The sequence below is a fragment of the Lates calcarifer genome, linkage group LG4, assembly GCF_001640805.2.
Source record: "Lates calcarifer isolate ASB-BC8 linkage group LG4, TLL_Latcal_v3, whole genome shotgun sequence".
NCBI classification, from domain to species: Eukaryota; Metazoa; Chordata; class Actinopteri; family Centropomidae; genus Lates; species Lates calcarifer.
The window spans coordinates 4,960,674-4,986,975 of record NC_066836.1 but is presented as its reverse complement, the minus strand read 5'-3'; the positions used below and the strand labels follow the sequence as shown (position 1 = coordinate 4,986,975).

At 37.7% G+C, this 26,302-nt stretch overlaps 3 protein-coding genes across 10 annotated transcripts in view; all 3 read right to left on the bottom strand.

Annotated features, from left to right (window-relative positions):
• LOC108884315 (uncharacterized) overlaps positions 1-1,878 on the bottom strand; it is a 62,242-nt gene extending 60,364 nt beyond the window's left edge. Inside the window, exon 1 of the mRNA XM_051069852.1 lies at positions 1,663-1,878. Coding sequence (XP_050925809.1) covers positions 1,663-1,714 — 52 coding nt within the window. The 5' untranslated portion in view covers positions 1,715-1,878. The remainder of the gene's footprint in view (positions 1-1,662) is intronic.
• The window catches only part of LOC108884132 (deleted in malignant brain tumors 1 protein), a 27,380-nt gene extending 1,078 nt beyond the window's left edge, over positions 1-26,302 (bottom strand). Inside the window, exons 1-16 of one of the 8 annotated variants that reach the window (XM_051069838.1) lie at positions 26,213-26,302; positions 25,960-25,995; positions 25,555-25,869; positions 24,753-25,055; positions 23,694-23,996; positions 23,074-23,382; positions 16,139-16,338; positions 15,218-15,320; positions 14,317-14,382; positions 14,108-14,200; positions 12,313-12,621; positions 11,906-12,208; positions 11,220-11,528; positions 10,570-10,872; positions 9,179-9,290; positions 2,619-2,960 (exon numbers count right to left, since the gene is read on the bottom strand). In XM_051069838.1, the coding sequence (XP_050925795.1) occupies positions 2,942-2,960; positions 9,179-9,290; positions 10,570-10,872; positions 11,220-11,528; positions 11,906-12,208; positions 12,313-12,621; positions 14,108-14,200; positions 14,317-14,382; positions 15,218-15,320; positions 16,139-16,338; positions 23,074-23,382; positions 23,694-23,996; positions 24,753-25,055; positions 25,555-25,869; positions 25,960-25,995; positions 26,213-26,255 (3,126 nt within the window). In that variant the 5' untranslated portion in view covers positions 26,256-26,302 and the 3' untranslated portion in view covers positions 2,619-2,941. Of the gene's footprint in view, positions 1-40; positions 329-2,618; positions 2,961-8,514; positions 9,291-10,569; positions 10,873-11,219; positions 11,529-11,905; positions 12,209-12,312; positions 12,622-14,107; positions 14,201-14,316; positions 14,383-15,217; positions 15,321-16,138; positions 16,339-23,073; positions 23,383-23,693; positions 23,997-24,752; positions 25,056-25,554; positions 25,870-25,959; positions 25,996-26,212 lie in introns of those variants that run through there. The other 7 variants (XM_051069836.1, XM_051069840.1, XM_051069837.1 and 4 more) reach the window with 7 other exon arrangements.
• On the bottom strand, positions 2,619-5,195 carry LOC108884316 (uncharacterized). The gene is made up of 4 exons (XM_018678157.2): positions 5,078-5,195; positions 3,836-4,144; positions 3,439-3,711; positions 2,619-3,060 (listed from the first exon to the last, which is right to left on the bottom strand). The coding sequence occupies exons 1-4, from the start codon at positions 5,127-5,129 to the stop codon at positions 2,942-2,944; spliced, it is 753 nt and encodes a 250-aa protein (XP_018533673.1). The 5' UTR covers positions 5,130-5,195; the 3' UTR covers positions 2,619-2,941.

Here is a 26,302-nt window from a genome sequence, read left to right as displayed (position 1 = left end):
TGCATTAGTATCAGGAAGTTGTTTTGTGTGTCAGACTCACCAGCGTGTCTGCGACAAAACTCTCCAATCATCTTACTGTCCTTGGTCCAGCTGACCTGGTTGCTATAGTTACAGATGATTGAGTCATTCACCAGGTAGACAAGGAGAGAAGCACCAGAGGTTGTGACCTTTGACCTCTCTCCTCCCTCCTGACTGCAGGTTTTGGTGTCACATGTCAAAGTGCTGCTGATGTGATGTGAGTCCTGTGTGCTGCAGGTCACAGTGAGGTTACAGGAGTCTGAGCTGTTGGACACAGAGTTTACTGTCAGCTCAACTGGAGCCACTGGATCTGAGGGAGAAACAGATGTGAAACGTTTTAGAAACATGGCAGCAGATTCTCTGTCAGTGTCTGAAATGTTAGCAAACCTACCTTGAACTGTGACGTTGTATTCAGCTACTGTTTGTTCTCCTTGAGTCTTTATCACTCGTGCAGTATAAACTCCACTGTCTGAATCTTGTAGATTCTTCAGTTTCACAGAGTATGTTTTCCCAATAGATTCAACCCTTCTAGTGTAGGCTTCAGAGACTGTTAGCTCTCCACCAGGTGAAAATGATACTAAAGCGATACTTTTATTGAATCTCCATTGAAAAACAATAAAAGTCTTGGGTACATCAGCTACCATGGCCTCCAGAAGAACGTCCTTTCCCTTCTGCACAAACACAGGAGTCAGAGCACTGGACCCTGTAAAAACAACAGACACATGATACAATAAAAATCACAGTGTATAGTTTTTTAGTCAAAACTGAATGTTACTTCATATCCATATAAATTTTATGGTGTTCCAGTCAAATGTCTGTGTTTCCTTTCTGACACACTGACTTAACATTCAGGCCTTATTTTTGACCCTGTAACAATCAAAGTACAAAATTGCTTTTCTTGGTTCATCAAAAGTTGGTAAATGTACTTTTTGCATGGTTGCTCCTGCTGACCCCCTGCTAAAGAGTGAACATACTCCAACGTGCTTAATATTTCAGCTACCACTATTACAACTGTTAATAATAATTTCTCACACAGCTTGCCACAGGATAGCGGACGACCTCAAACTGTCAATATGTATGTAATTTCTTAAAGTTTTTATTTTCTGTCAGTACTCTTTTGATTTGTTTTAGCTCATGCACATCAGTGACTTTTTCAGCTTGTAATGCTCAGTACTGAAAACTAGGCTTTTGTTTGTTACAATTTTTTGTAGAACCAGGATCAGGAAGTTGAATTCATGTTGGCGATGAGAAGTGAGAAAAACTAAAAATAAAACACACACAAACACATCATCCAGCTTGACAAAACCCCTTCAGATCCACATTTATGACCTTAGAATGTCATTTCAGACTTCAACCGTTTTAAGTCTGAGCCTCTTAAAGAGCCACTCTTTTTAGATATTGTTTCATGTTTTGCTATTCATACAAAGCAGGCTCAGCTAACTCTGTGCTCAATGAATCTCTTCTTCCGGACTGCTGTGATAAAAAGTACATTCTTTTAGACACGTGTTTATTGCTAATCATAACAAAACAAAACAAAACAGTTGAGGTAATTTCATAGACTTAACATGTTCATCACCCTGGTGCTCTAGACTACACACATCATTACCATATCTGTTAATAACATCTCATTAATTCTTGTCCTACCTGGTGCCTCTGTGTAAACCAGCAGTCCCAGTATCACAAAGACAGACCTCATATTCTCTGGTTTGCTTGAAGTGTTCTGTTTAGCTCTAACAGGCTAACTACAGGGTTAACGTTTCAAGATGAATTTCCTGTCAAAACCAGTTTCACATTCACACTGTGACCATGCTAAAGTAAAAAAGGTAACTTCTCCATTCAATGTTCCTTGATAAGTTCTGTTTTGCTGATAATCATCTGCATTAATTTTATCAGCAAATCCTGCAGGCGTCTTTACAAAATTCGAATAAATACATTACATACAAAGAAACTACAAAATCCTTTGTACCATTCATTTGTTGTTCAGGTGCAGTTTTTGATTCAGTTAAACACTTGAACTTATTTATGTGGTTGACTTGCAATGACGACCACTTCCTCTCTGCTCTGTAACACATGCTGCGTTTTCAGAAAGCTGTGTATGTAAGATCAAAAATAACTCTGGTGGATTATAATATGTTCACAATGAAAATAGACATTTGTGAGAAAAAATATCTTTATATCTTTACACAGTAATCACTCTGCTCTAGGAAACATATTAGCTAAAAACCAACCAAATGTGAAACAAAAGTCAGTTTCTGTTCCTTATGCAGGTCATACATTTTATTTGACCTGATCTCTGGACCACTTTGTATTGTACCAGAAGACACATCTAAATGATATGAATGAAGTTTGATAAGAATACAGTATAGTTTGTTTAGAAAAACTCATCTTACACACCCTTCCTCCTGCTCTGAGTGACAGGGTTGTTGTATTAGCCATCATGTTGTCTCAGCTCTCTGTCCTTCACTCTTCTCACTTCAACACAGAAGTCTGAAATCAAAGATCGCCTGATTTGTGCTGTTGAACAAAAGATTTTAATATCACCTTACTCTTTAGATAAGAAAAACCTCCTTAGATTCAGCTCATAAATATTATTCACAGAGTCAAGAGTAATTTATTCTTTTATTTTTCTGTATTATATTTTGTTGTGCATTCAGTGTATAAAGTGTGTTCACTATAATAATAGCAACAATTGATTCTTTGCTGAAAAACTCACAGCTGGAGCAGAAAAATGTGACACATGATCTTTAGACTTCTACAGTATTAATAGTTCAGCCAAAGATTAAAAGATACTTAAGTAACCATTGGAAATCAATGTTTTGGGCAAAGGAACAGGGAATTTACAATACATACAAATATGCAGTATTACACATACTTTATCAAAGCTGTTTTTGTTGTTTTTTCAAGGTAACATCCTGCAAAACAGTTATTTTTGCTTCTTGAGCCTGTTCATGAGATGGACACTGATGACTGCAGACACCATGACGATCAGACCCACAGAGAACACGACTGTTCTCACCAGGCAGAGAGAAAAACCAGCAGAACCTGCAACACAACAAACCAGGTTATTTCCGTACAAAACTGACACAACAGATTCAGACTGTGACACTACAACACAACAGGAGTGGAAGGAACTGGGGATGCTTGTACTAATCTGAAGGGGGAAGAGACAGCTGTGAAATGTTTTAGAAAAACGTGCCCTAGCCACTAAGATTCATCTCATACAGAAGTCCTGAGTGTATACCAAAGTGTTTAGAGTGTAACTGACATCTGTCATTTCTGATGAATGGAAACTTTAATTTTTTACAAAGTTTATTTTTTCATGGCTGCACTCTGCTGTAACTGAACCAGTCTGGCTCCACAGTGGTAGTTATGACAAACTGTCAATTACTGTCTCTGTGTCATTATGTCTTTTAAACTCACCTGGATCTGCCCCACAGACAGAACTAATCTCCCTCCTGGCTTGCTCCAAGCTCACTTGGTTGCTATGGTTACAGATGATGAAGCCTTGATCCACGTACACATTAATAGAGGAAGGATAGGTTGTGGTTTCCTCTCCTCTCTCCTCAGAGCAGGACCGATTATCACATCTAAAAGTCTTGTTAATGTGAGAGCCCCTTGTTCTGCAAGTCACAGTGAAGTTACATTTGTCTGAGCTGCTGGAGTTCACTGTTAAATCAACTGGAGACACGGGTTCTGAGAGAAAAAAAGATAAATAAATAAAGCAAACCAGGAGTGAAAGTCTTTAAAAACCATGGTAATATTCTGTATTAACATAAAAAAATAAAAAATAAAAAAGGAAAAAAGATAAGGAACCTACCTTGGACAATGACGTTGTATTCAGCTACCTTTCGGTCTTCTGACCCAGTCACTAGGGCAACATAATTTCCAGTGTCGTCCTGCTGTAGAATCTTTAGTAGCAAAGACTGATTTTGCACAAAAATCTCAGCCCTTTCCTCATATCTGTCAAAGAGTACTGGTTGGTTATTATAAGATAATTTTCCTATAGTGTTAGTGGTATTAAATTTCCAGAATAAATCCATCTTTATGTTGAGTTGAACAGGTTCCTTGACCTCCAGGTGTAAATCCTTTCCCTGCTGCACAAACAGAGAAGTCACATCACTGGATCCTAAAGTAAAAAAGAACAGATGTCAGAATCATGTGTTTGTTTATTTAGTGACTATTGTTTTTATAATAATCATACATTGATTGGTGAGTAATGACTGTGGTAGCTTACTATTATCTGTTTAATACTTATTTATATATTCATTTTGGGAAAGAACTGAATAAACATTTCTGTTTTTATAGCAGAGACCCATATGAGGTAATGATTATATATATGTATATTATATATATGTCATTTTACATTTTTTTTATGAAGATGTCTGTCAGTATTCTTTTCATTTGTTGTAGCTCAGGTGGTGCAGTAGTTAACAATATCACCTCAGAGCAGGAAGGTTCTGGGTTTGTTTTTCTGTGTGGAGTTTGCATGTTCTCTCTGTGCCTGCATGTGTTTCCTCCAGGTATTCCAGCTTCCTCCCACAGTCTAAAGACATGCAGGTTATTTGGTGACACTAAATTGCTTGTAGGTGTGAATGTGCTGAATATGCCCTTCAATTGACCAGGGTGTACCCCGCCTCTTGCCTTCATCAGCTGGCATAGGCTCCAGCCTCTCAGTGATCCTTTAGGATACGTAGTATAGATAATGGATGGATGTTTTACATTATGCAGGTCAGTGACTTTTTCAGCTTGTAATGCTGAGTGCTTGACAAAATGCCCCAGACCCACTATCATTCCACACTTAGAATAAGAAAAACTTTCAGACTTTAACTGTTTTACTATAGTGGAAGCACAAAATCAGATATTACTTCATGTTTTACTATACATACAAGGGAGGCTCAGCTAACTCAGTGTAACCCAGTGATTAACTAATCCCCCCGACTGCTCTGATAAAAGAGCACATTCTTTCAGACAGCTCATATTTATTGCTAAGAAGCTAAAGAAAGCTGCGCACATATCATTACCATATTTGTTAATAACATCTTATCAGTTCTTGTCCTACCTGCTGCCTCTTTACAGACCAGCAGTCCCAGTATCACAAAGAAAGACCTCATGTTCTCTGGTTTCCTTGAAGTGGTCTGTTTAGCTCTAACAGACTAACTACAGGGTTAATGTTTCACAGATATATATTTCCTGTCAAGACCACATTTACAGTGTTACCATGTCAGAGTGAACTAGTTAACATCTCTAATTAAAGTTCCACCTTAGTTCTGTTTTTCTGCTTGAGATCAGTTGATAAACTCTGCAAATGTTAAATACAAACCTTTGTCAAGGCAACAGTTTTGATCGTCAACATCCATGAAAAGCTGATGAGCAACTTTACTATTATCTTTTTTAGTAAACCCTGTAGGCTTCTTTGCAAAATTTGAATAAACAATAGCAGCAATAGGCCTAGTTATGATGAATTTATACAGTTAAGAGGATTTTGTTTTGTGCGCATGCTGCACCAGAGTTGACTTAAGAGTATTTTTTTTCTGTGCCCCCACCCCGGATAAAATTCATTTGAGAAAACAGTCAAAAGAAGTAAAACAAACAAACAAACAAACAGAAAACCATCAAATACATTGAAATCGCAACAGCCTTTATATTATGCATTTATTGCCCTGGTCCACTTTTTGATTCACATAAACACTTGAACTTATTTAGGTGGCTGAATTGCAATGATAACCACTTCCTTCCTGATAGCTCTGGCTCTTTTCAGATTAATTTGTGTGCAAGATGAAAAATAACTGGTGAATTCTAAACTGTTCACACTGAAAACAGACACTGTGTGAGAAAAATGAACGTACATCTTTACACAATAATCACATTGCACCAATGCGTGACTAAAAGACACATCTGAAAATGTGAATAAAGTTCACATTATGAGTTGGTTTAAACCTATTTATTTATTTATTTATTTAACATTAGGAGTTACTTCCTCCTGACGTGCTGACGTCAACGGTAAGCGTATTGTGTAATTTCCGGTTGTCCGACTTTCTGACTACCTGGTAGCTTGTGTTGCTCTTTATCTCAGACCAGATATCTTTATTCTTTATTCGTCATTACAGCTGCTCGTTACTCATCTGAACTGAACGGTTAAACTAGCGTCAGTGGTTAAAGTATCCGTATTTCTTTCCTTCTTTTGCGACTTTTTCGCGAATCCAACAGCTGTTTACACGAAGTTTAGTTCCGCTTTAGCTTAGCAGTTAGCCGCGGCTTCACTCTCTCCATCTCTGCTGTGTGTGTAGTTATTCCTCTGCCGCGTTTAACGATAATGTTACGTGTGATTAATGGATTTCTGAGGAAAACCTTGTATCAGTTGGAGAGTGGGCATTCATGCCACTTTGGTGGAGCAGGAGTTTATTAAAGAGCCAAAGCCACGACAATCCAGAGCTGATATTTCTCTGTGGTTCTGTCAGAGCTGTCACACACCCAGTGTCACATAGAGACTGAGTCTGCCCCCACATCAGTTAAATTCATTAAATCCAAAGTAAACACAAGAGGAGTTTTTCACAGCAACATAATACTAATTAAAACCATCAATGCAAAACTACAACAAAATAAGAGTTAAATGTGGAGTGTATTAGATCCTACTCATCCAAAACTGTAAACAATTGAATATCAGATTATCCTATCAATTACATGAAATGATTTTATAAGGAGTTCAGTCTAGACCTGCTCTGTATGAAAAGTGCCCTGAGATAACTTCTGTTGTGATTTGGTAATGCATAGATAAAACTGATACTTGACTGTTCCTGGTCTCATCACTCCTCATACTTAAACCCAACCATCCCAACCAATGAAGGCAACAAGTGCTAACCACTTTGTTAATTTATATTATATCGCAATGTGGGAAAACACTCCAAAAAATCTGACAGTAACAAAAACTACAACAACTACTACAACAATTCATATCACTTTTCTCAACTTGGTGAAGATAATAGTTAAAAGAAACCTAAAAGCTTGTTCCATTAGAATAATACATCCATGATTAGAATAGTTAGAAAGAGCTTGTTGAAAACTCTACTTCCTGTTCAGCCCTAGAAAGGTGGGACTTAGCCCCTCAACCTACTGTGCCACACCTGAACTGGTGCGAGGCCTGGATCAGGCTCTGCTCAGTCTCTCCCTTTGTTTGCTGCATTGAAGTTATATTTCCTATATTATATTTCCTGATGCTAACTGTGCATCAGATGCATTATTTGAGTAAGTTACTGATATTTGTTATAGTTATTGTGTCTGTTTGGTAGAGTACAATAGAGTAGCTGTTGGCTGATTCTAGTTTCCATTTTCCTTTAAAGAATTAAATTGTCTGTCACAGTCAACCAACTACACATGAAGAAGTTAGGTGTTAAAAGTCTATCAGCTCTTCTGTAACTGTCTTACTACAGATCAAGAAATTTGTAGGTGCAGATTTCTAATCTGATTTTTGTTTTTTATTACAGATCCTGAAACAGACTGTTACCATGTTTCTGTTGTGGATTTCATCATAATTGTCACAGCAGCTGTTGTTCAACAGAAAAGGAAAAGGTAAGAGTGTGCACTGTACATGGAAATTCAACATCATAGCAGTGTTCTTCATTCTCCGTACCCCCCCCCCCTATGATCTAATACAATACAATACTTATATACTCAACAGTATCGTAGACAGAGTACTGATGTGGCCTTTATGCCTCAGCCCATTCATGCTGTTATTTGCCAAAGCACCGTTTTGATACGACCTCTAGGAGTCGCCCACATCACAAAAATATCAAATCCCACAAACTGGGTTTCAGAGTGTGCTACTATGTACATCGACTGTATATAATAAATACAGTCTATGTTGTGAAGATGGCACAATTTATTTACATTAAAACTGGTGATGGGTGTAGGTGTGTGGGTGCAGCTGTAGTAATATAAATGTAATACAGCAGAAGAAATCTCTCAAAATGAAATGCAAATTAAAATGCATCTGAAATTGCTCCTCTCACTTTACAGCTCTATTGTGTTGTTACTGTAAATTATTGAGTGTGTTGCTGCAGCTTAAGAAGATCGCTCACAACAGAATCTATTTCAATTATTTCCTGTCCCAGATTTGTAGTTATACTTTCTTAAGACTTGAATTAACTTATTTTATGTGTTGCAGCTTCAGCAAATTATTAATACAAAATATTTTAGAGTCAAATACTTACTCCTTGTAGATTTGAAAACTGCTCAGAGATCCCTTTCAAACCTGTTTTGAGTATTTGATGCACAAATGATAAAAAATGTTCCTTTAAGTTCTACTCATAAATATTATACACTGAGTTATGTAATTAGATGTTTCTGTATCATATTTTATTGCGCATTCAGTGCATAAAGTGTGTTCACTATAATAATAGCAACAATAGAATCTTTGCTGAAAAACTCACAAGTGGAGCAGAAAATGTGACACATGATCTTTAGACTTCTACAGTATTAATTCACAAAATCACAAAAACATGAGAGCAGTATATAGCTTTAATATGAGTCCACTAATGATGCATGAACAATAAACTTATTTGCTTAGTTCACCGAAAGATTAACAAATACATATTGGCAGTTATCAATGTTTTGGTCAAGTATACAAGGAATTTACAAAATATACATATGTGCAATCTTTTTTAAGAATTTTATAAATATGACCACATGCAGTGTTACATGTACTGTATTAACTGTACAGTATTTTTTTAAATAGTTTTTTCAAGCTAACATCCTCCAAAAACAGTTTTTAACAGGGACATCTCCTTACAGTCATTTTATTTATAAAGTGAGCAAACCGATCATTTTATACAATCAATGGATTCATGAGAATAAGTAGAATTTATACTAATTCTAAAAAGTTTTCTTGTAAATTAACAATGTTTAAATTTGCATGAAGTATTCCTCACAGTGAGAATCCTTAAAGCCTTACAAAAGTGTTGCATGTATGTGCAAAGCTGATATTAAAAGCAAATAGAATCCTGCATTGTTTACATCTGTGGCTTACAGTCTTCTACCACCCTGCCTGTGTTGGTGCATTGCTACATTTCTTGTATGTGTGAATGAAAAAAAAAGTTTAGGGTGGGGGACTTTAGACAGACTTTAGACTTAGTAGAGAGCGGTTTGATTATTTTGTTTCTTCAACCTGTTCATGAGATGGACACCGATGACTGCAGACACCATGACGATCAGACCCACAGAGAACACGACTGTCTTCACCAGGCAGAGAGAAAAACCAACAGAGAGATTCTCTGAACCTGCAACACAACAAACCAGATTGTTTCCTCACAGAACTGACACAGCAGATTCAGACATCAACCAACTAGACAAAACCCCTCAGACCCACAGTGATGCCACATTTCTGTCCTTAAAATCTACTCTCAACTGTTTTACTCTAATAAAACCACCAGATCTTTTTTGGATATTGGTTCATGTTTTGTTATATGTACAAAGTAGGCTAAGATAACCCATTATTAACTAATCTCAAATTTACTAATCCATCACAAAGAAAACCATATTCTCTGACAAAATACAACAGAGTGAAGTGTTCTGATGAGCTCTAATAGACTTACTACAGGGTTAAAGTTTCTCAGATGTGTGTTTCCTGTCAAAGCTACAGTCACAGTGTCACCATGTCAAAGTAAAAAAGTTAAATTCTATATTCAGAGTTCCTCATTAAGTTCTGTTCTGCTGCTTCAGATCAGTTGATAAACTCTGCAACTGTTAAATGCAAACTTTTGTCAAGGTACCAGCTACTGGGACAAAAGTAATTTGAAAGAAGAAAATATGAAACAGACAAGAAGTAAAACAACAGCAACAATACAAATCACACACTCACTAATATACTTGTGTATATAGAAACTGTAAAATCTTTTGCACTATGCATTTGTTGTTCTGGTGCAGTTTTTGACTCATTTAAACTCTTGAACATATATAGGTTGTTAACTTGCAATGTTGACCACTTCCTCTCTGCTCTGTAACGCATGTGGTTCAGATTACACTATATATATATATATATATATATGAGTTGAAATATACACGTGGGAAGCAGAAAACCAGCCAAATGTAAAACAAGTCAGTTTTCTGCTCTTTATGCAGGACATCCATTTTATTTGACCTACTGTCATTTCTTTTAAGAAATCATCTTATATATCTTCCTTCCTGCTGTGAAGGACAGAGTTGATACAGTCATCGTCAGAGGTCTTGTCTTTTTACAGTGATAATCAAAATGTATTTGCTAAAAGCAGCTGTTCATTAATGAGAACACTGATTGTAGAGCTACCAGTTTTCCTGGTTGATATTTCAAAGCTACCTTTAAAGACTACAGGGGGTAAATATTGCTTCAAGAAAAAAAAATAATAATCACACTACTTATATTGGTTCAGTTTGGGGAACTGTTTGATTCCCCTCAAGATTCTGTATGCATGTAAACTGCCTATCAGTATACAAGTGTCAGCATTGTACCACTCAGACCATCAGTCTGTCTGTTACTGTGATTACAACATAACAACACGTCAGATCCAAAATTCTTCTCACCTGAACAGACCACACCAGCGTCTTCACCATGTCCACAGTTATGTGTCCCAAATCCTCTGTGCTGACACTCACTTAGAGACCTTTCACTCCCTGAACAGTCCACCTCATTGAGCCAGATGTGCCCAGTTCCTTCACCAAAATGGGCTGAATGAGGAGCACTCAGTGCTACACCACAGTCCAACTCTCTGCAAACCACCTTAGCATCATTCAAGTCCCAGCCGTTATCACAGACGGTTCCCCAGGTATAGTCATGATAGATTTCAACTCTTCCAGAGCATCGAGTAGAACCAACTAATCTGACACCTAGGCACAGAACATTATGGAAATGATTTGTCAGGAGTTCATGACAACAGCTAGTTTTTTAAAGGCAAAAGTTATTATTCATTCACATTTGTATCAACAAAATATTATCATCACTTAAAAACCTAATCAAAAAAGCATAACATGACAAAGAAACTGTATTTAATCAGTCACATTACAGCTAATGTCTGATCTGCTTATATTGGCACGAAAACTGAGCAGGTGTGTTGATTTTAACTGTAAAGTTTTCACATTTTAAACTGGCTCTTTAAATCTGAAAGTATCATTCCCATACCAAGCTATACATTTATATGAAATACTGCATTTAATGAAAGAAAAAAAATCCTCACCTGAACAGACCACACCAGCGTCTTCACCATGTCCACAGTCATGTGTCCCAAATCCTCCATGCTGACACTCATTTAGAGACGTTTCACTCCCTGAACAGTTCACATTACGAAGCCAGATTTGCCCGATTCCTGGACCAAAAAAGGCTGATTGAGGGGCACTCAGTGCTACACCACAGCCCAACTCTCTGCAAACCACCTTAGCATCATTGAAGTCCCAGTCGTCATCACAGACTGTTCCCCAGGTGTTGTTGTGATAGATTTCAACTCTCCCAGAGCACTGATCAGACCCAGGTCCAACTAATCTGACACCTAGGCACAGAACATAGGATGGAAATGATTTGTCAGGAGTTCACAGCAACTAGTTTAAAGACAGACAAAAATATCCTTCATTTACATGTTTGTATCAACAAAAAACTAAAACCACACCTATTTTAAAAAAAAGAATAAGCCTTCATGGGTATAGACCTTTTTAGGGATGTGCTGTTCCATCCTTTTCTATCCCTATATCTGTTCTGATACCTCAGCAACATGCTCTATATCTGCAGATTCATAGTATTGATTTGATACCTGCATTCTATTTTACTACTTTTTTTTAAATAAACCTCACTGCATAGACCTCATCTGAATCATATGTAAATTCAACAACAATTTTTTGAATACTGCATTTAATCCAAAACATTTCTCACCTGAACAGACCACACCAGCGTCCTCATTGTGTTGACAGTTATGTGTCCCAAATCCTCCATGCTGACACTCAGTTAGAGATGTTTCAGTCCCTGAACATTTCACCTCATCAAGCCAGATTTGCCCAGTTCCTTCACCAAAATGGGCTGAATGAGGAGCACTCAGTGCTGTACCACAGCCCAACTCTCTACAAACCACCTCAGCATCACTGAAGTCCCAGCTGTCATCACAGACTGTTCCCCAGGTTTTGTTGTGATAGATTTCAACTCTTCCAGAGCATCGAGTAGAACCAACTAATCTGACACCTAGGCACAGAACATTATGGAAATGATTTGTCAGGAGTTCATGACAACAGCTACCTTAGTAAAGTTATTAATCAATACTGCATTTGATCCAAAACATTTCTCACCTGAACAAACTACACCAGCGTCCTCATTGTGTTGACAGTTATGTGTCCCAAATCCTCTGTGCTGACACTCACTTAGAGACGTTTCAGTCCCTGAACAGTCCACATTATCAAGCCAGATTTGCCCGGTTCCTGGACCAAAATGGGCCGACTGAGTTGCATTCAGTGCTACACCACAGCCCAACTCTCTGCAAACCACCTTAGCATCATTGAAGTCCCAGCTGTCATCACAGACTGTTCCCCAGGTGTTGCTGTGATAGATTTCAACACGTCCAGAGCACCAATCAGACCCAGGTCCAACTAATCTGACACCTAAGCACAGAACATAGGATGGAAATGATTTGTCAGGAGTTCATGACAACAGCTACCTTAGTAAAGTTATTAATCAATACTGCATTTGATCCAAAACATTATGTTTAAAAGTTTTGTAAATTACTTGTTTACGTTTGTATCAACAAATAACTAAAAGCACTGTGGAAAATGCATGTGAATGCTGAGAGCTGAATAGATCGCTGAAGCAATGCTGGAAATGGCTGAAATCATTGTTGAAATGAAGAAGAAAAACTTAAAAGTTGGAAGTCAAAAGTAATTTCTGAAGCAGTGATTAAAATGGTGGAGATTGGCAGAGAAAGAGAGTAGATGCAGAAGCTGAAAGTTAAAACCAACAGCTGAACTATTCAGTTGAATAGCAAAATTGCAGACAAAGGTTGAACATTTTAAAAAGTATAAAGAGTCAAAGGAAGTTGAATAAGCACAAATGTAAAAAGGGTAATCGTTTAAGCCTCTTGATAACTGAATGGTTTCTATAGCAGAAAGTATGCAGGATGTGTGTGTGCATGAGTGAGAAAGAGGAAGAGAGAGAGAGGAGGTGAGGGACAAACCGTTAAAAGGAGAAATGTGTGTAAGGGTAAATCACCAATCAAAATGACCAATGAGCCTGTGAATATTCTCATTTATCCAGGTCATAGTTATCTCAAGGAAGTTTAATCGAAAGCAACTGGACTTAGTTGTAGTCTAGGAAGACGTTTCACCTCTCATCCAAGAGGCTTCATCAGTTTGTGTTCACATCTGACCAGGCTGGGACTGATCCAACTGATTTATGGTGTGGAAACCCAGGTATTTAACCTGTGGGGGCTTTCACAAGACCGATGATGTCATAGATCCTTTGTGCTCTATGTGTCAACGACAGTCGTTAGGGTGATAGTTGTTGGTAGAAAAAATTAGTTTCGACTTTGTAGTGCCCCATTGTGTTGTAATGACAGTTGTTGGAGTCACACGACTGTCGTTGTGACTCCAATGACTGTCCCAGGACCAGTCCCAGCCTGGTCAGATGCGAACACGAACTGATGAAGCCTCTTGGATGAGAGGTGAAACGTCTTCCTAGACTACAACTAAGTCCAGTTGCTTTCGATTAAACTTCCTTGAGAAAATGACCAATGTGTTAATGTGCAGGTGTCAGTTGTGTGTACATGTGTGTGCGTGTATATGTGTGTGTTAAAACAGGTTAAAGTTGAAATGTGTGTAGGGGAAGTCCACCAATGAGAATGACCCATTTGTAAATGTGCAGGTCTCAGTTGTATGTGTTTGTGTGTCTCCATCACCTGTGTACAGGCAGCTGCAGTAAACTGGCCCTCATTCACAGTCACACAATACTGGCTCAACCCACCTCTGGAATTTGTGTTATTGATTAAAAAACCATAGCTGCTATCAATGAAATGAGAGGCAGGAGAAGAGTTGAAGCACAAAAATTTCTGAAAAAGTTGAAGGACTGAACACTTGAGTGGGTGATGTCACTAACCGTCTGCTGCTGGACTCGACCGGGCAATCTTGTGATCAATAGGCAACTGCTCTACCGGTTGCGCCACTGAAGACCGCAGGGTATTCTCTGGTGCTAAAATTGTCATAAAATTGCAAAATTGTATAAATTGCAAAAAGTGTAACATATTCATAATGATCTCTATTATTATTATTATTATTATTTCTTTTCTTAGGAGAGTTTTTTGATACTTGTCTGTGTCCAGGCTTGATCAGGAGAGCTTTGGGTGGTAGGCGTCTGTGTTACCGATCTCGCCACTGAAGTCCACAGTGCAACACGTGGTAGTAAAAGCAATTGTAGTGATAGTAAAATTGCAAAATTGCAAAATTGTTATAAATACCAAAATAGCATGAAAACATAGACAGTTTTAAAAAACTGAAACAAAACAGTAAAAAGCTTAAAATGAATATAGCAGAATGGTGTCTACAGCAGAAAGTGCAGTGAAATTTCAGTGTCTGAAGCGGGGATCAAACTGGGAACCTTGGGATTGGGAAAGCTCCCAAAGGATCCCATTCATTTTTTAATTCATAAAAACATTCACATAAAATCATACACGCATCGGATCAAAAAGTTGACATCCCTAAAAATTTCAGGAGAAGCTGAACATTTTGATGAATGGTGTCTGTAGCACAAAGCATGCGGGACTAGTTAGGGGCCGAAAATCATACGGAAAAATAATAATAATGTGGCCAAAGGTTTAGGGATTTAGAAGAACAATAAAAACGCATAAGCCTACATGAGTGTAGACCTTCTGTCTGCAGATATTTAACACTGATCTGACACCTGTGCTCTATTTTTCTTTTTTTTCTAATCTGTGAACCTCACTGCATAGACCTCTTCTGAATCATAGGTAACATCAACATCAATTTTTAATGCTGACAAAGAAACTATATTTAATGTGAATTGGTCGCATCACTGCTGATACCTGATCAGCTTATATCAGCATCAGTACTGAGCAGATTTGTTGATTTTGTCTGTTGCTTTTTCACATTTTAACTGGTTCTTTAAATCTGAAATCATGCTGCAGAATATTATTCCCATACCAAGATATACATTTCTCTGATTACTGCATTTGATCCAAAAATTTCTCACCTGAACAGACCACACCAGCATCCTCACCATGTCCACAGTTATGTTTCCCAAATCCTCCATGTTGACACTCAGTTAGAGACATTTCACTCCCTGAACATTTCACCTCATCAAGCCAGATTTGGCCAGTTCCTGGACCAAAAAAGGCAGACTGAGTGGCATTCAGTGCTACACCACAGCCCAACTCTCTACAAACCACCTCAGCATCACTGAAGTCCCAGTTGTCATCACAGACTGTTCCCCAGGTGTTGCTGTGATAGATTTCAACTCTTCCAGAGCATCGAGTAGAACCAACTAATCTGACACCTAGGCACAGAACATAGGATGGAAATGATTTGTCAGGAGTTCATGACAACAGCTACATTATTAAAGGTTTTATTTAAAAGTTTCCCAAACTATTTGTTTACATTTGTATCAACAAATAACTAAAACCACAAAAAACATAATTAAAAATGCATAAGCCTACATGAATGTAGACCTTTTGTCTGCAGATATTTAATACTGATCTGAAACCTGCTTTCTTTTTTTTTTATTATCTGTTAACCTCACTGCATAGACCTCTTCTGAATCATATGTAACATCAACATCAACAGTTATTTAAATGTTGACAAAGAAACTATATTTAATGTGAATTGGTTGCATCACTGCTGATACCTTATCAGCTTATATCAGCATCAGTACTGAGCAGATTTGTTGATTTTGTCTGTTGCTTTTTCACATTTTAACTGGTTCTTTAAATCTGAAATCATGCTACAGAGTATGATTTCCATACCAAGCTATACATTTATTTGAATACTGCATTTGATCCAAAAATTTCTCACCTGAACAAACCACACCAGCGTCCTCATTGTGTTGACAGTTATGTTTCCCAAATCCTCCATGCTGACACTCAGTTAGAGACATTTCACTCCCTGAACATTTCACCTCATCAAGCCAGATTTGGCCAGTTCCTTGACCAAAAAAGGCAGACTGAGTGGCATTCAGTGCTACACCACAGCCCAACTCTCTACAAACCACCTCAGCATCACTGAAGTCCCAGTTGTCATCACAGACTGTTCCCCAGGTGTTGCTGTGATAGATTTCAACTCTTCCAGAGCATCGAGTAGAACCAACTAATCTGACACCTAGGCACAGAACATTATGGAAATGATTTGTCAGGAGTTCATGACAACAGCTACATTATTAAAGGTTTTATTTAAAAGTTTCCCAAACTATTTGTTTACATTTGTATCAACAAATAACTAAAACCACAAAAAACATAATTAAAAATGCATAAGCCTACATGAATGTAGACCTTTTGTCTGCAGATATTTAATACTGATCTGAAACCTGCTTTCTTTTTTTTTTATTATCTGTTAACCTCACTGCATAGACCTCTTCTGAATCATATGTAACATCAACATCAACAGTTATTTAAATGTTGACAAAGAAACTATATTTAATGTGAATTGGTTGCATCACGGCTGATACCTTATCAGCTTATATCAGCATCAGTACTGAGCAGATTTGTTGATTTTGTCTGTTGCTTTTTCACATTTTAACTGGTTCTTTAAATCTGAAATCATGCTACAGAGTATGATTTCCATACCAAGCTATACATTTATTTGAATACTGCATTTGATCCAAAAATTTCTCACCTGAACAGACCACACCAGCGTCCTCATTGTGTTGACAGTTATGTGTCCCAAATCCTCCATGCTGACACTCATTTAGAGACCCTTCACTCCCTGAACAGTTCACATTATCAAGCCAGATTTGACCAGTTCCTGGACCAAAATGGGCCGACTGAGTTGCATTCAGTGCTGTACCACAGTCCAACTCTCTGCAAACCACCTTAGCATCATTGAAGTCCCAGCTGTCATCACAGACTGTTCCCCAGGTGTTGTTGTGATAGATTTCAACTCTTCCAGAGCATCGAGTAGAACCACGTCCAGCTAATCTGATCTCAACACCTATCAGGCACAAGACATAACAAACAACATTTTAACATTTTTTTTCAGAACTAAGAAGATTTTATGTATGACACAGGAGAATGAACTGACCTCCAGCAGGTGAAGATGAGGTCAACAGAAAAGAGACTAGAGGAGAAAAACATGACACGGCTCATTACATTCAGTAAACTGAAAAGTACTGACAGAAAAGTTACACCTGTTTTTGATTTAGATTCTTATTTTATTGAACTTAAATGATGAATGGGAATTTACACTGAAAAATCTAGGATCTCCCTCCTACATGCACTATTATCAAAATGAAGAAAAACAGCTTTAGGAACTAAACAGAATTTTTTTCTTACCAAAGCTCAAAAAGTGAAGGTTTCTATGTTGTCCGCTCATCATGGTTCAGAAAGGTTGTCCTGCACCACTTATGACATGACAAGACAGAAAACAGAACTAAAAACCTCAGTGAAAAACCTCCCACTTGCTTCATTTCCTGGACTTTTTTTGATCACCCAGCAGTTCTAAACTGTAAAGTGCAAAGTACAAAATATGCAGCACCCAAGTAACAATCTATCACATATTCTGTTTTTTTAAATTGTTGTTGAGGAATAGTGAACAGCTCTGTCAACTCTGTCTCTTCTAGATATCCCAATTTTTGTGCTTAAAGGGAGTAAAACCTCACTTTAATATGCATGTACTGTTCTGTTTTATATTTAGATCTAAATCATTTATTCCTCTTTAACCCTTCTTTTTACTACTGCCTGACATTTTGTTTTATTTATTGTTGTATTTCATGCATTGTGGGAAGTATAAATGTAATGCTGGCATGGTTTTCTAGAGTCCACTGCTTCTGTATACCCTAACATCTGACAGGGTTTACAGTGTTACAAGTGTTCCCTTTGGGAATCCCACCATGAATTCATTTACTCTGATTTACAGTGAGACATGAGTGAGAAGAGGCTGACAGATTTTACTTTGATGCATCATCTGCATTTTGATGACAGACTTCAGCGTTGTTTTGGTAGTTTTAAATTAATTTAGCTCCATTCCTACAACAGATCAGATCTGTTACTGTTATTAAGAAATGTGTACAGTTAAAAGTACAGTCTGTCAAAAGCACAGGAAGTGATGAACAGTAACACAGTACACAGCATGACTTCAAGCAGGTGCAGATTTCTAACCTGATTTTCTGATTTTTTTTCTTACAGATCCTGACAGACTGTTACCATGTTACTGTTGTAACAGTTGTGGATTTCATCAAAACTGTCACATCAGCTGTTGTTCAACAAAAAAGGAAAAGGTAAGAGTGTTCACTGTAACAGAGAATACCAAAGTGAAATCTGCAAATTCTGTTTATTTACTTTTAGTTCAACCAATGTTATGACAAATGTCTGTGTAACTTAAAGTCCCTTTATGTAGGTTTTTTATGTAGTTATTGCATGTCTAAGATTATTGTCTTAACTGAACTGTAGAAAAACAAGTCAGGCTCCAGACTGATGTGGCCTTTATGCCTCAGCCCATTCATGCTGTTATTTGCCAAAGCACCTTGTTGATACGACCTCTAGGAGTCGCCAACATCACAAAAAAAATTGAATCCCATAAATATTGTTTCAGTGTGCAGCTCAAGCATAGACCCTATTTAATTTCTACATACATACACATATATACATCTATGATTTGAAGATGGTGCAATTTAGTGTACACCCATCAGCCACAACATTAAAACTGGTGATGGGTGTCGGTGTGTGGGTGCAGCTGTAGTAATATAAATGTAAAGTGGTTAAGTAGTAGAAATCTCTCAAAATGAAATGCAAATTAAAATGCATCTGAAATTGCTCCTCTCACTCATAACTTATTATTTAAGATATTTGATGGTGTGTTTTATCAATGAGTTAATATTATTGTAAATGTATTGAGTATGTTGCTCAGGACAGACTTACATTTCAATTATTTCCTGTCACTGATTTGAACTTGTATACTTTCTAAAGACTTGGATTAACTTATTTTATGTGTTGCAGCTTCAGCAAATTATTGATACAAAATATTTTAGAATCAAATACTTGCTCCTTGTAGATTTGAAAAGGTCACTCTGCAAAGTTTGGAGCTGTTCTGAAAATATGGATCAACAGCAGAGACAAACATTATGCTGAAAAAAGCTTTAAAGTGCTCAGAAATCCCTTTCAAACCTGTTCTGAGTATGTGATGCCCAGATGATAAAAATATTCCTTTAAGTTCTACTCATAAATATTATACACTGAGTCATGTAATTAAATGTTTCTGTATCATATTTTATTGCGCATTCAGTGCATAAAGTGTGTTCACTATAATAATAGCAACAATTGATTCTTTGCTGAAAAACTCACAAGTGGAACAGAAAATGTGACACATGATCTTTAGACTTCTACAGTATTAATTCACAAAATCACAAAAACATGAGAGCAGTATATAGCTTTAATATGAGTCCACTAATGATGCATGAGCAATAAAAATTAAACCATGCCTGAACATAGAATTTACAAAACATATGTAAATACTGTCTTTTTAAGAATTTTGACCACATGCAGTGTTACATGTACTGTATTAACTGTACAGTATTTTTTTTTTTTTTATAGTTTTTTCAAGCTAACATCCTCCAAAAACAGTTTTTAACAGGGACATCTCCTTACAGTCATTTTATTTATAAAGTGAGCAAACTGATCATTTTATACAGTCAATGGATTCATGAGAATAAGTAGAATTTATACTAATTCTAAAAAGTTTTCTTGTAAATTAACAATGTTTAAATTTGCATGAAGTATTCCTCACAGTGAGAATCCTTAAAGCCTTACAAAAGTGTTGCATGTATGTGCAAAGCTGATATTAAAAGCAAATAGAATCCTGCATTGTTTACATCTATGGCTTACAGTCTTCTACCACCCTGCCTGTGTTGGTGCATTGCTACATTTCTTGTGTGTGTGCATGAAGAAAATAAGTTTAGGGTGGAGGTGTTAAAAAAAACAGACTTTAGACATGACTTGGTTAGTAGAGAGCAGTTTGATTATTTTTGCTTCTTGAGCCTGTTCATGAGATGGACACCGATGACTGCAGACACCATGACGATCAGACCCACAGAGAACATGACTGTCTTCACCAGACAGAGAGAAAAACCAGCAGAGAGATTCTCTGAACCTGCAACACAACAAACCAGATTGTTTCCTCACAGAACTGACACAGCAGATTCAGACTGTGGTACTACAGCTCAACAGGAGTGGAAGTAACAAATCTGTTACTCCTCTGACTGTATTTGGATTGCATTTTGTGTGTTTTGTAGTTTACACAAATATTGTAATTCCTTTATTCCAAAATACATACAGTACATTATGATTCATTTTTTGTTTAGCTTTCAACATTAACAACAATTTTCTGTGCTAATTCAGCCAATGTTAATTCGTACATGCTCTAAGGTTAACTCTAAACTGTGCATTAGTATCAGGAAGTTGTTTTGTGTGTCAGACTCACCAGCGTGTCTGCGACAAAACTCTCCAATCATCTTACTGTCCTTGGTCCAGCTGACCTGGTTGCTATGGTTACAGATGATTGAGTCATCCACCAGGTAGATGTGTAGAGAAGCATCAGAGGTTGTGACCTTTGACCTCTCTCCTCCCTCCTGACTGCAGGTTTTGGTGTCACATGTCAAAGTGCTGCTGATGTGATGTGAGTCCTGTGTGCTGCAGGTCACAGTGAGGTTACAGGAGTCTGAGCTGTTGGACACAGAGTTTACTGTCAGCTCAACTGGAGCCACTGGATCTGAGGGAGAAACAGATGTGAAACGTTTTAGAAACATGGCAGCAGATTCTCTCTGTCAGTGTCTGAAATGTTAACAAACCTTCCCTGAACTGTGACGTTGTATTAGATTCTTCAGTTTCACAGAGTAATTTTTCCACCGAAAATTTTAGTCCATCCAGTGTATAAATGAGGGCTTATTGGTTCTCTACTGAATGAAAATCTTTCTACAGTGTCGTTTTCATTCAATCTCCATGAAAGAAAAAAATCTTCCTCAGGTACATCAGCATTCATGACCTCTAGAGAAACATCTTTTCCCTTCTGCACAAATACAGGAGTCAGAACATCAACCAACAAGACAAAAACCTCTCAGACCCACAGTGATGCCACATTTACCACCTTAAAATGTACTCTCAGACTTCAACTGTTTTACTGTGATAAGACCATAAAATCAGCCCATTTTTTTAGATATTGGTTCATGTTTTGTTATATTCTCTGACAAAATGCGAGTGAAGTGTTCTGTTGAGCTCTAATAGACTTACTACAGGGTTAAAGTTTCTCAGATGTGTGTTTCCTGTCAAAACTACATTTACAGTGTCACCATGTCAAAGTGAAAAAGTTAACTTCTCTATTCAAAGTTCCTCCTTAGCTTCTGCTCTGCAGCTTGAAATCACTTGATAAACTTTGCAACTGTTAAATGCAAAACCTCTGTCAAGGTACCAGGTTGAATGTAAACATCCATGAAATCATCAGCAAACATTTTGGGCTTTTTTTGTACAGTATTTCTTATTTATTTGAGTAAAGAAGAATTCAGCCATTTTTATCTGTGACCCCCAGGACAAAAATCATTTTAACGAAAAACAGAAAATATGAAACAGACAAAAGAAGTAAACATAAACATTACTTACTTAGAAACTACAAAATCTTTTGCACTGTGCATCTGTTGTCCCGGTGCGGTCTTTGATTCAGTTAAACACTTGAACTTATTTTAGGTGGCTGAATTGCAACGATAACCACTTCCTCTCTGCTCTTAAACACATATTGCCTTCTCTGAAAACTGTGTATGCAAGATGAACAGTACCAGCGGGAAACTCTAAAATGTTCACTCTGAAAATGGACAATGTATGAGAAAAATGAATTTCTGTCTTTACACATGACTCTCTCTGTACTGGTAAACAAAAATAGGATTAGCAGATGACCAACTAAAGGCTACACATTTCATTTGACCTACAGTAGTTTGTTAAAAAACAAAAAAAACACCTCATCTTACATAGCCTCCATCCTGCAGAGCTCATACATTAGTCATCATGTTTTCTCAGCTCTCTGTCCTTTACTCTTCTCACTTCAACACAGACGTCTGACGTCAGAGATCACCTGACTTATGCTGTTGAAGAAAAGGCTGTAATTTTACCTTATTCTTTAGATAGGATCGCCCAGTCTGTTACTGTGATTACAACATAACATTACAGCATATGTCAGATACAGTAAGAGATTCAAAACTCTTCTCACCTGAACAGACCACACCAGCATCCTCACCATGTTGACAGTCATGTATCCCAAATCCTCCATGTTGACACTCACTTAGAGACCTTTCACTCCCTGAACAGTCCACCTCATCGAGCCAGATGTGCTCGGTTCCTTCACCAAAATGGGCCGACTCAGGAGCACTCAGTGCTGTACCACAGCCCAACTCTCTGCAAACCACCTTAGCATCATTGAAGTCCCAGTCGTCATCACAGACTGTTCCCCAGGTGTTGTTGTGGTAGAATTCAACTCTTCCAGAGCATCGAGTAGAACCAACTAATCTGACACCTAGGCACAGAACATTATGGAAATGATTTGTCAGGAGTTCATGACAACAACTAGATTTTTAAAGGCAAAAGTTATTATTCATTCACATTTGTATCAAGAAAATATTATCACTACTTAAAAACCTAATCAAAAAAGCATAAGCCTTACAAAGAAACTGTATTTAATCAGTCACATTACAGCTAATGTCTGATCTGCTTATATTGGCACGAAAACTGAGCAGGTGTGTTGATTTTAACTGTAAAGTTTTCACATTTTAAACTGGCTCTTTAAATCTGAAAGTATCATTCCCATACCAAGCTATACATTTATATGAAATACTGCATTTAATGAAAGAAAAAAAATCCTCACCTGAACAGACCACACCAGCGTCTTCACCATGTCCACAGTCATGTGTCCCAAATCCTCCATGCTGACACTCATTTAGAGACGTTTCACTCCCTGAACAGTTCACATTACGAAGCCAGATTTGCCCGGTTCCTGGACCAAAAAAGGCTGATTGAGGGGCACTCAGTGCTACACCACAGCCCAACTCTCTGCAAACCACCTTAGCATCATTGAAGTCCCAGTCGTCATCACAGACTGTTCCCCAGGTGTTGCTGTGATAGATTTCAACACGTCCAGAGCACTGATCAGACCCAGGTCCAACTAATCTGACACCTAGGCACAGAACATAGGATGGAAATGATTTGTCAGGAGTTCATGACAACAACTAGTTTTTTAAGACAGGCAAAAGTTATTATTCATTTACATGCATGCGCTGTTAAAAGTTCTCTACGCCTATATCAATTCTAATATCTCATTAACATGCTCTTTATCTGCAGATTTATAGTACTGATTTGATACCAGCACACTGTTTGTAAAATTACTATTTTTAAATCTCTGAACCTCACTGCAAAGACCTCATCTAAATCATATGTAACTTCAACAACAATTTTTTGAATACTGCATTTGGTCAAAATATTACTCACCTGAACAGACCACACCAGCGTCCTCAGCATGTTGACAGTCTTGTATCCCAAATCCTCCATGCTGACACTCACTTAGAGACGTTTCACTCCCTGAACAGTCCACCTCATCAAGCCAGATTTGCCCAGTTCCTTCACCAAAATGGGCCGACTGAGGAGCACTCAGTGCTACACCACAGCCCAACTCTCTACAAACCACCTCAGCATCACTGAAGTCCCAGTTGTCATCACAGACTGTTCCCCAGGTTTTGTTGTGATAGATTTCAACTCTTCCAGAGCATCGAGTAGAACCAACTAATCTGACACCTAGGCACAGAACATTATGGAAATGATTTGTCAGGAGTTCATGACAACAACTATATGTTTAAAGACAGGAACAGATTATTATTTGTTTATGTTTCTATCAACAAATAACTATAACCATATAAAAACATGATTAAAAGCGCATGAACCTTCGTGGATATAGACTTTTTAGGGATGCTACAGGGTATTTACAGATATATAATACCAATCTGATACCTGCACTCTATTTTTCTATTTTTCCAATCTGTAAACCTCATTGCATAGACCTAATCTGAATCATCGTGTAACATCAACAATATTTTTTAATGCTGACACAGAAACTGCATTCCATGTGTATAAGTCAGCCACTGATCTGCTTATATCTGCGCTAATACTGAACAGGTGTGTTTCACATTATTCACATTTTAACTGGTTGTTTAAATCTGAAAGCATGCTGCAGTATATCAATTCAATTAATTTCAGTTTTATTTATATAGCGCCATATCACAACAAAAGTCATCTCAAGGCACTTTTCATATAGAGCAGGTCTAGACCGTACTCTTTAAAATAGGTATTTACAGAGAGAGACCCAACAAATCCCACCATGAGCAGCACTTGGCGACAGTGGCAAGGAAAAACTTCCTTTTAAGAGGCAGAAACCTCGAGCAGAACCGGACTCAGTGTGGGCGGCCATCTGCCTTGACCGGTTGGGTTATATATCATTCCCATACCAAGCTATACATTTCTTTGAATACTGCATTTGGTCAAAAAATATCTCACCTGAACAAACTACACCAGCGTCCTCATTGTGTTGACAGTTATGTGTCCCAAATCCTCCATGCTGACACTCACTTAGAGACGTTTCACTCCCTGAACAGTTCACATTATCAAGCCAGATTTGGCCAGTTCCTGGGCCAAAAAAGGCCGACTGAGGGGCACTCAGTGCTACACCACAGCCCAACTCTCTGCAAACCACCTTAGCATCATTGAAGTCCCAGTTGTCATCACAGACTGTTCCCCAGGTGTTGTTGTGGTAGATTTCAACTCTTCCAGAGCATCGAGTAGAACCAACTAATCTGACACCTAGGCACAGAACATAGGATGGAAATGATTTGTCAGGAGTTCATGACAACAGCTAGGTTTTTAAAGACAGGCAAAAGTTATTATTCATTTACATGTTTGTATCAACAAAAAACTAAAACCACAAAAAAACTACTTAAAAAAGCATAAGCCTAAGGTAGAGACCTGTTACCTGCAGATATTTAATACTGATCTGACACCTGCACTCTATTTTTCTAATTTTTTTAATCTCTAAACCTCAATGTATAGACCTCTTCTGAATCATATGTAGCATCAACAACAGTTTTTTTAATGCTGACAAAGAAACTATATTTAATGTGAATTGGATGCATCACTGCTGATACCTTATCAGCTTATATCAGCATCAGTACTGTTTATTTTACCTGCAGACCTTTCACATTTGTAACTGGTTCTTTAAATCTGAAATCATGCTGCAGAATATTATCCCCATACCAAGCTGTACATTTATTTGAATACTGCATTTGATCCAAAAATTTCTCACCTGAACAGACCACACCAGCGTCCTCATTGTGTTGACAGTCATGTGTCCCAAATCCTCCATGCTGACACTCACTTAGAGACGTTTCAGTCCCTGAACAGTTCACATCATCAAGCCAGATTTGGCCAGTTCCTGGACTGAACCGAGCCGACTCAAGAGCACTCAGTGCTACACCACAGCCCAACTCTCTGCAAACTACGTCAGCATTATTTAAGTCCCAGCTGTCATCACAGACTGTTCCCCAGGTGTTGTTGTGATAGATTTCAACTCTTCCAGAGCATCGAGTAGAACCACGTCCAGCTAATCTGATCTCAACACCTATCAGGCACAAGACATAACAAACAACATTTTAACATTTTTTTTCAGAACTAAGAAGATTTTATGTATGACACAGGAGAATGAACTGACCTCCAGCAGGTGAAGATGAGGTCAACAGAAAAGAGACTAGAGGAGAAAAACATGACACGGCTCATTACATTCAGTAAACTGAAAAGTACTGACAGAAAAGTTACACCTGTTTTTGATTTAGATTCTTATTTTATTGAACTTAAAATATGAATATTTACATTGAAAACTCTAACATCTCCCTCCTGTGTGTACAACCTACATTAAAAAAATGAAGAAAAGCAGCTTTACGTACTAAACAGAATTTTTTTCTTACCAAAGCTCAAAAAGTGAAGGTTTCTATGTTGTCCGCTCATCATGGTTCAGAAAGGTTGTCCTGCACCACTTATGACATGACAAGACAGAA

Excerpts from the sequence above, each read along its gene's own strand:
- LOC108884316 (XM_018678157.2), bottom strand. The coding sequence starts at position 5,129 with ATGAGGTCTTTCTTTGTGATACTGGGACTGCTGGTCTGTAAAGAGGCA. Across the intron at positions 3,712-3,835 it reads ATACAACGTCATTGTCCAAG|AACCCGTGTCTCCAGTTGAT; the intron begins GTAGGTTCCTTA and ends TTTTTCTCTCAG. Across the intron at positions 3,061-3,438 it reads TGTCTGTGGGGCAGATCCAG|GTTCTGCTGGTTTTTCTCTC; the intron begins GTGAGTTTAAAA and ends GTTGTGTTGCAG.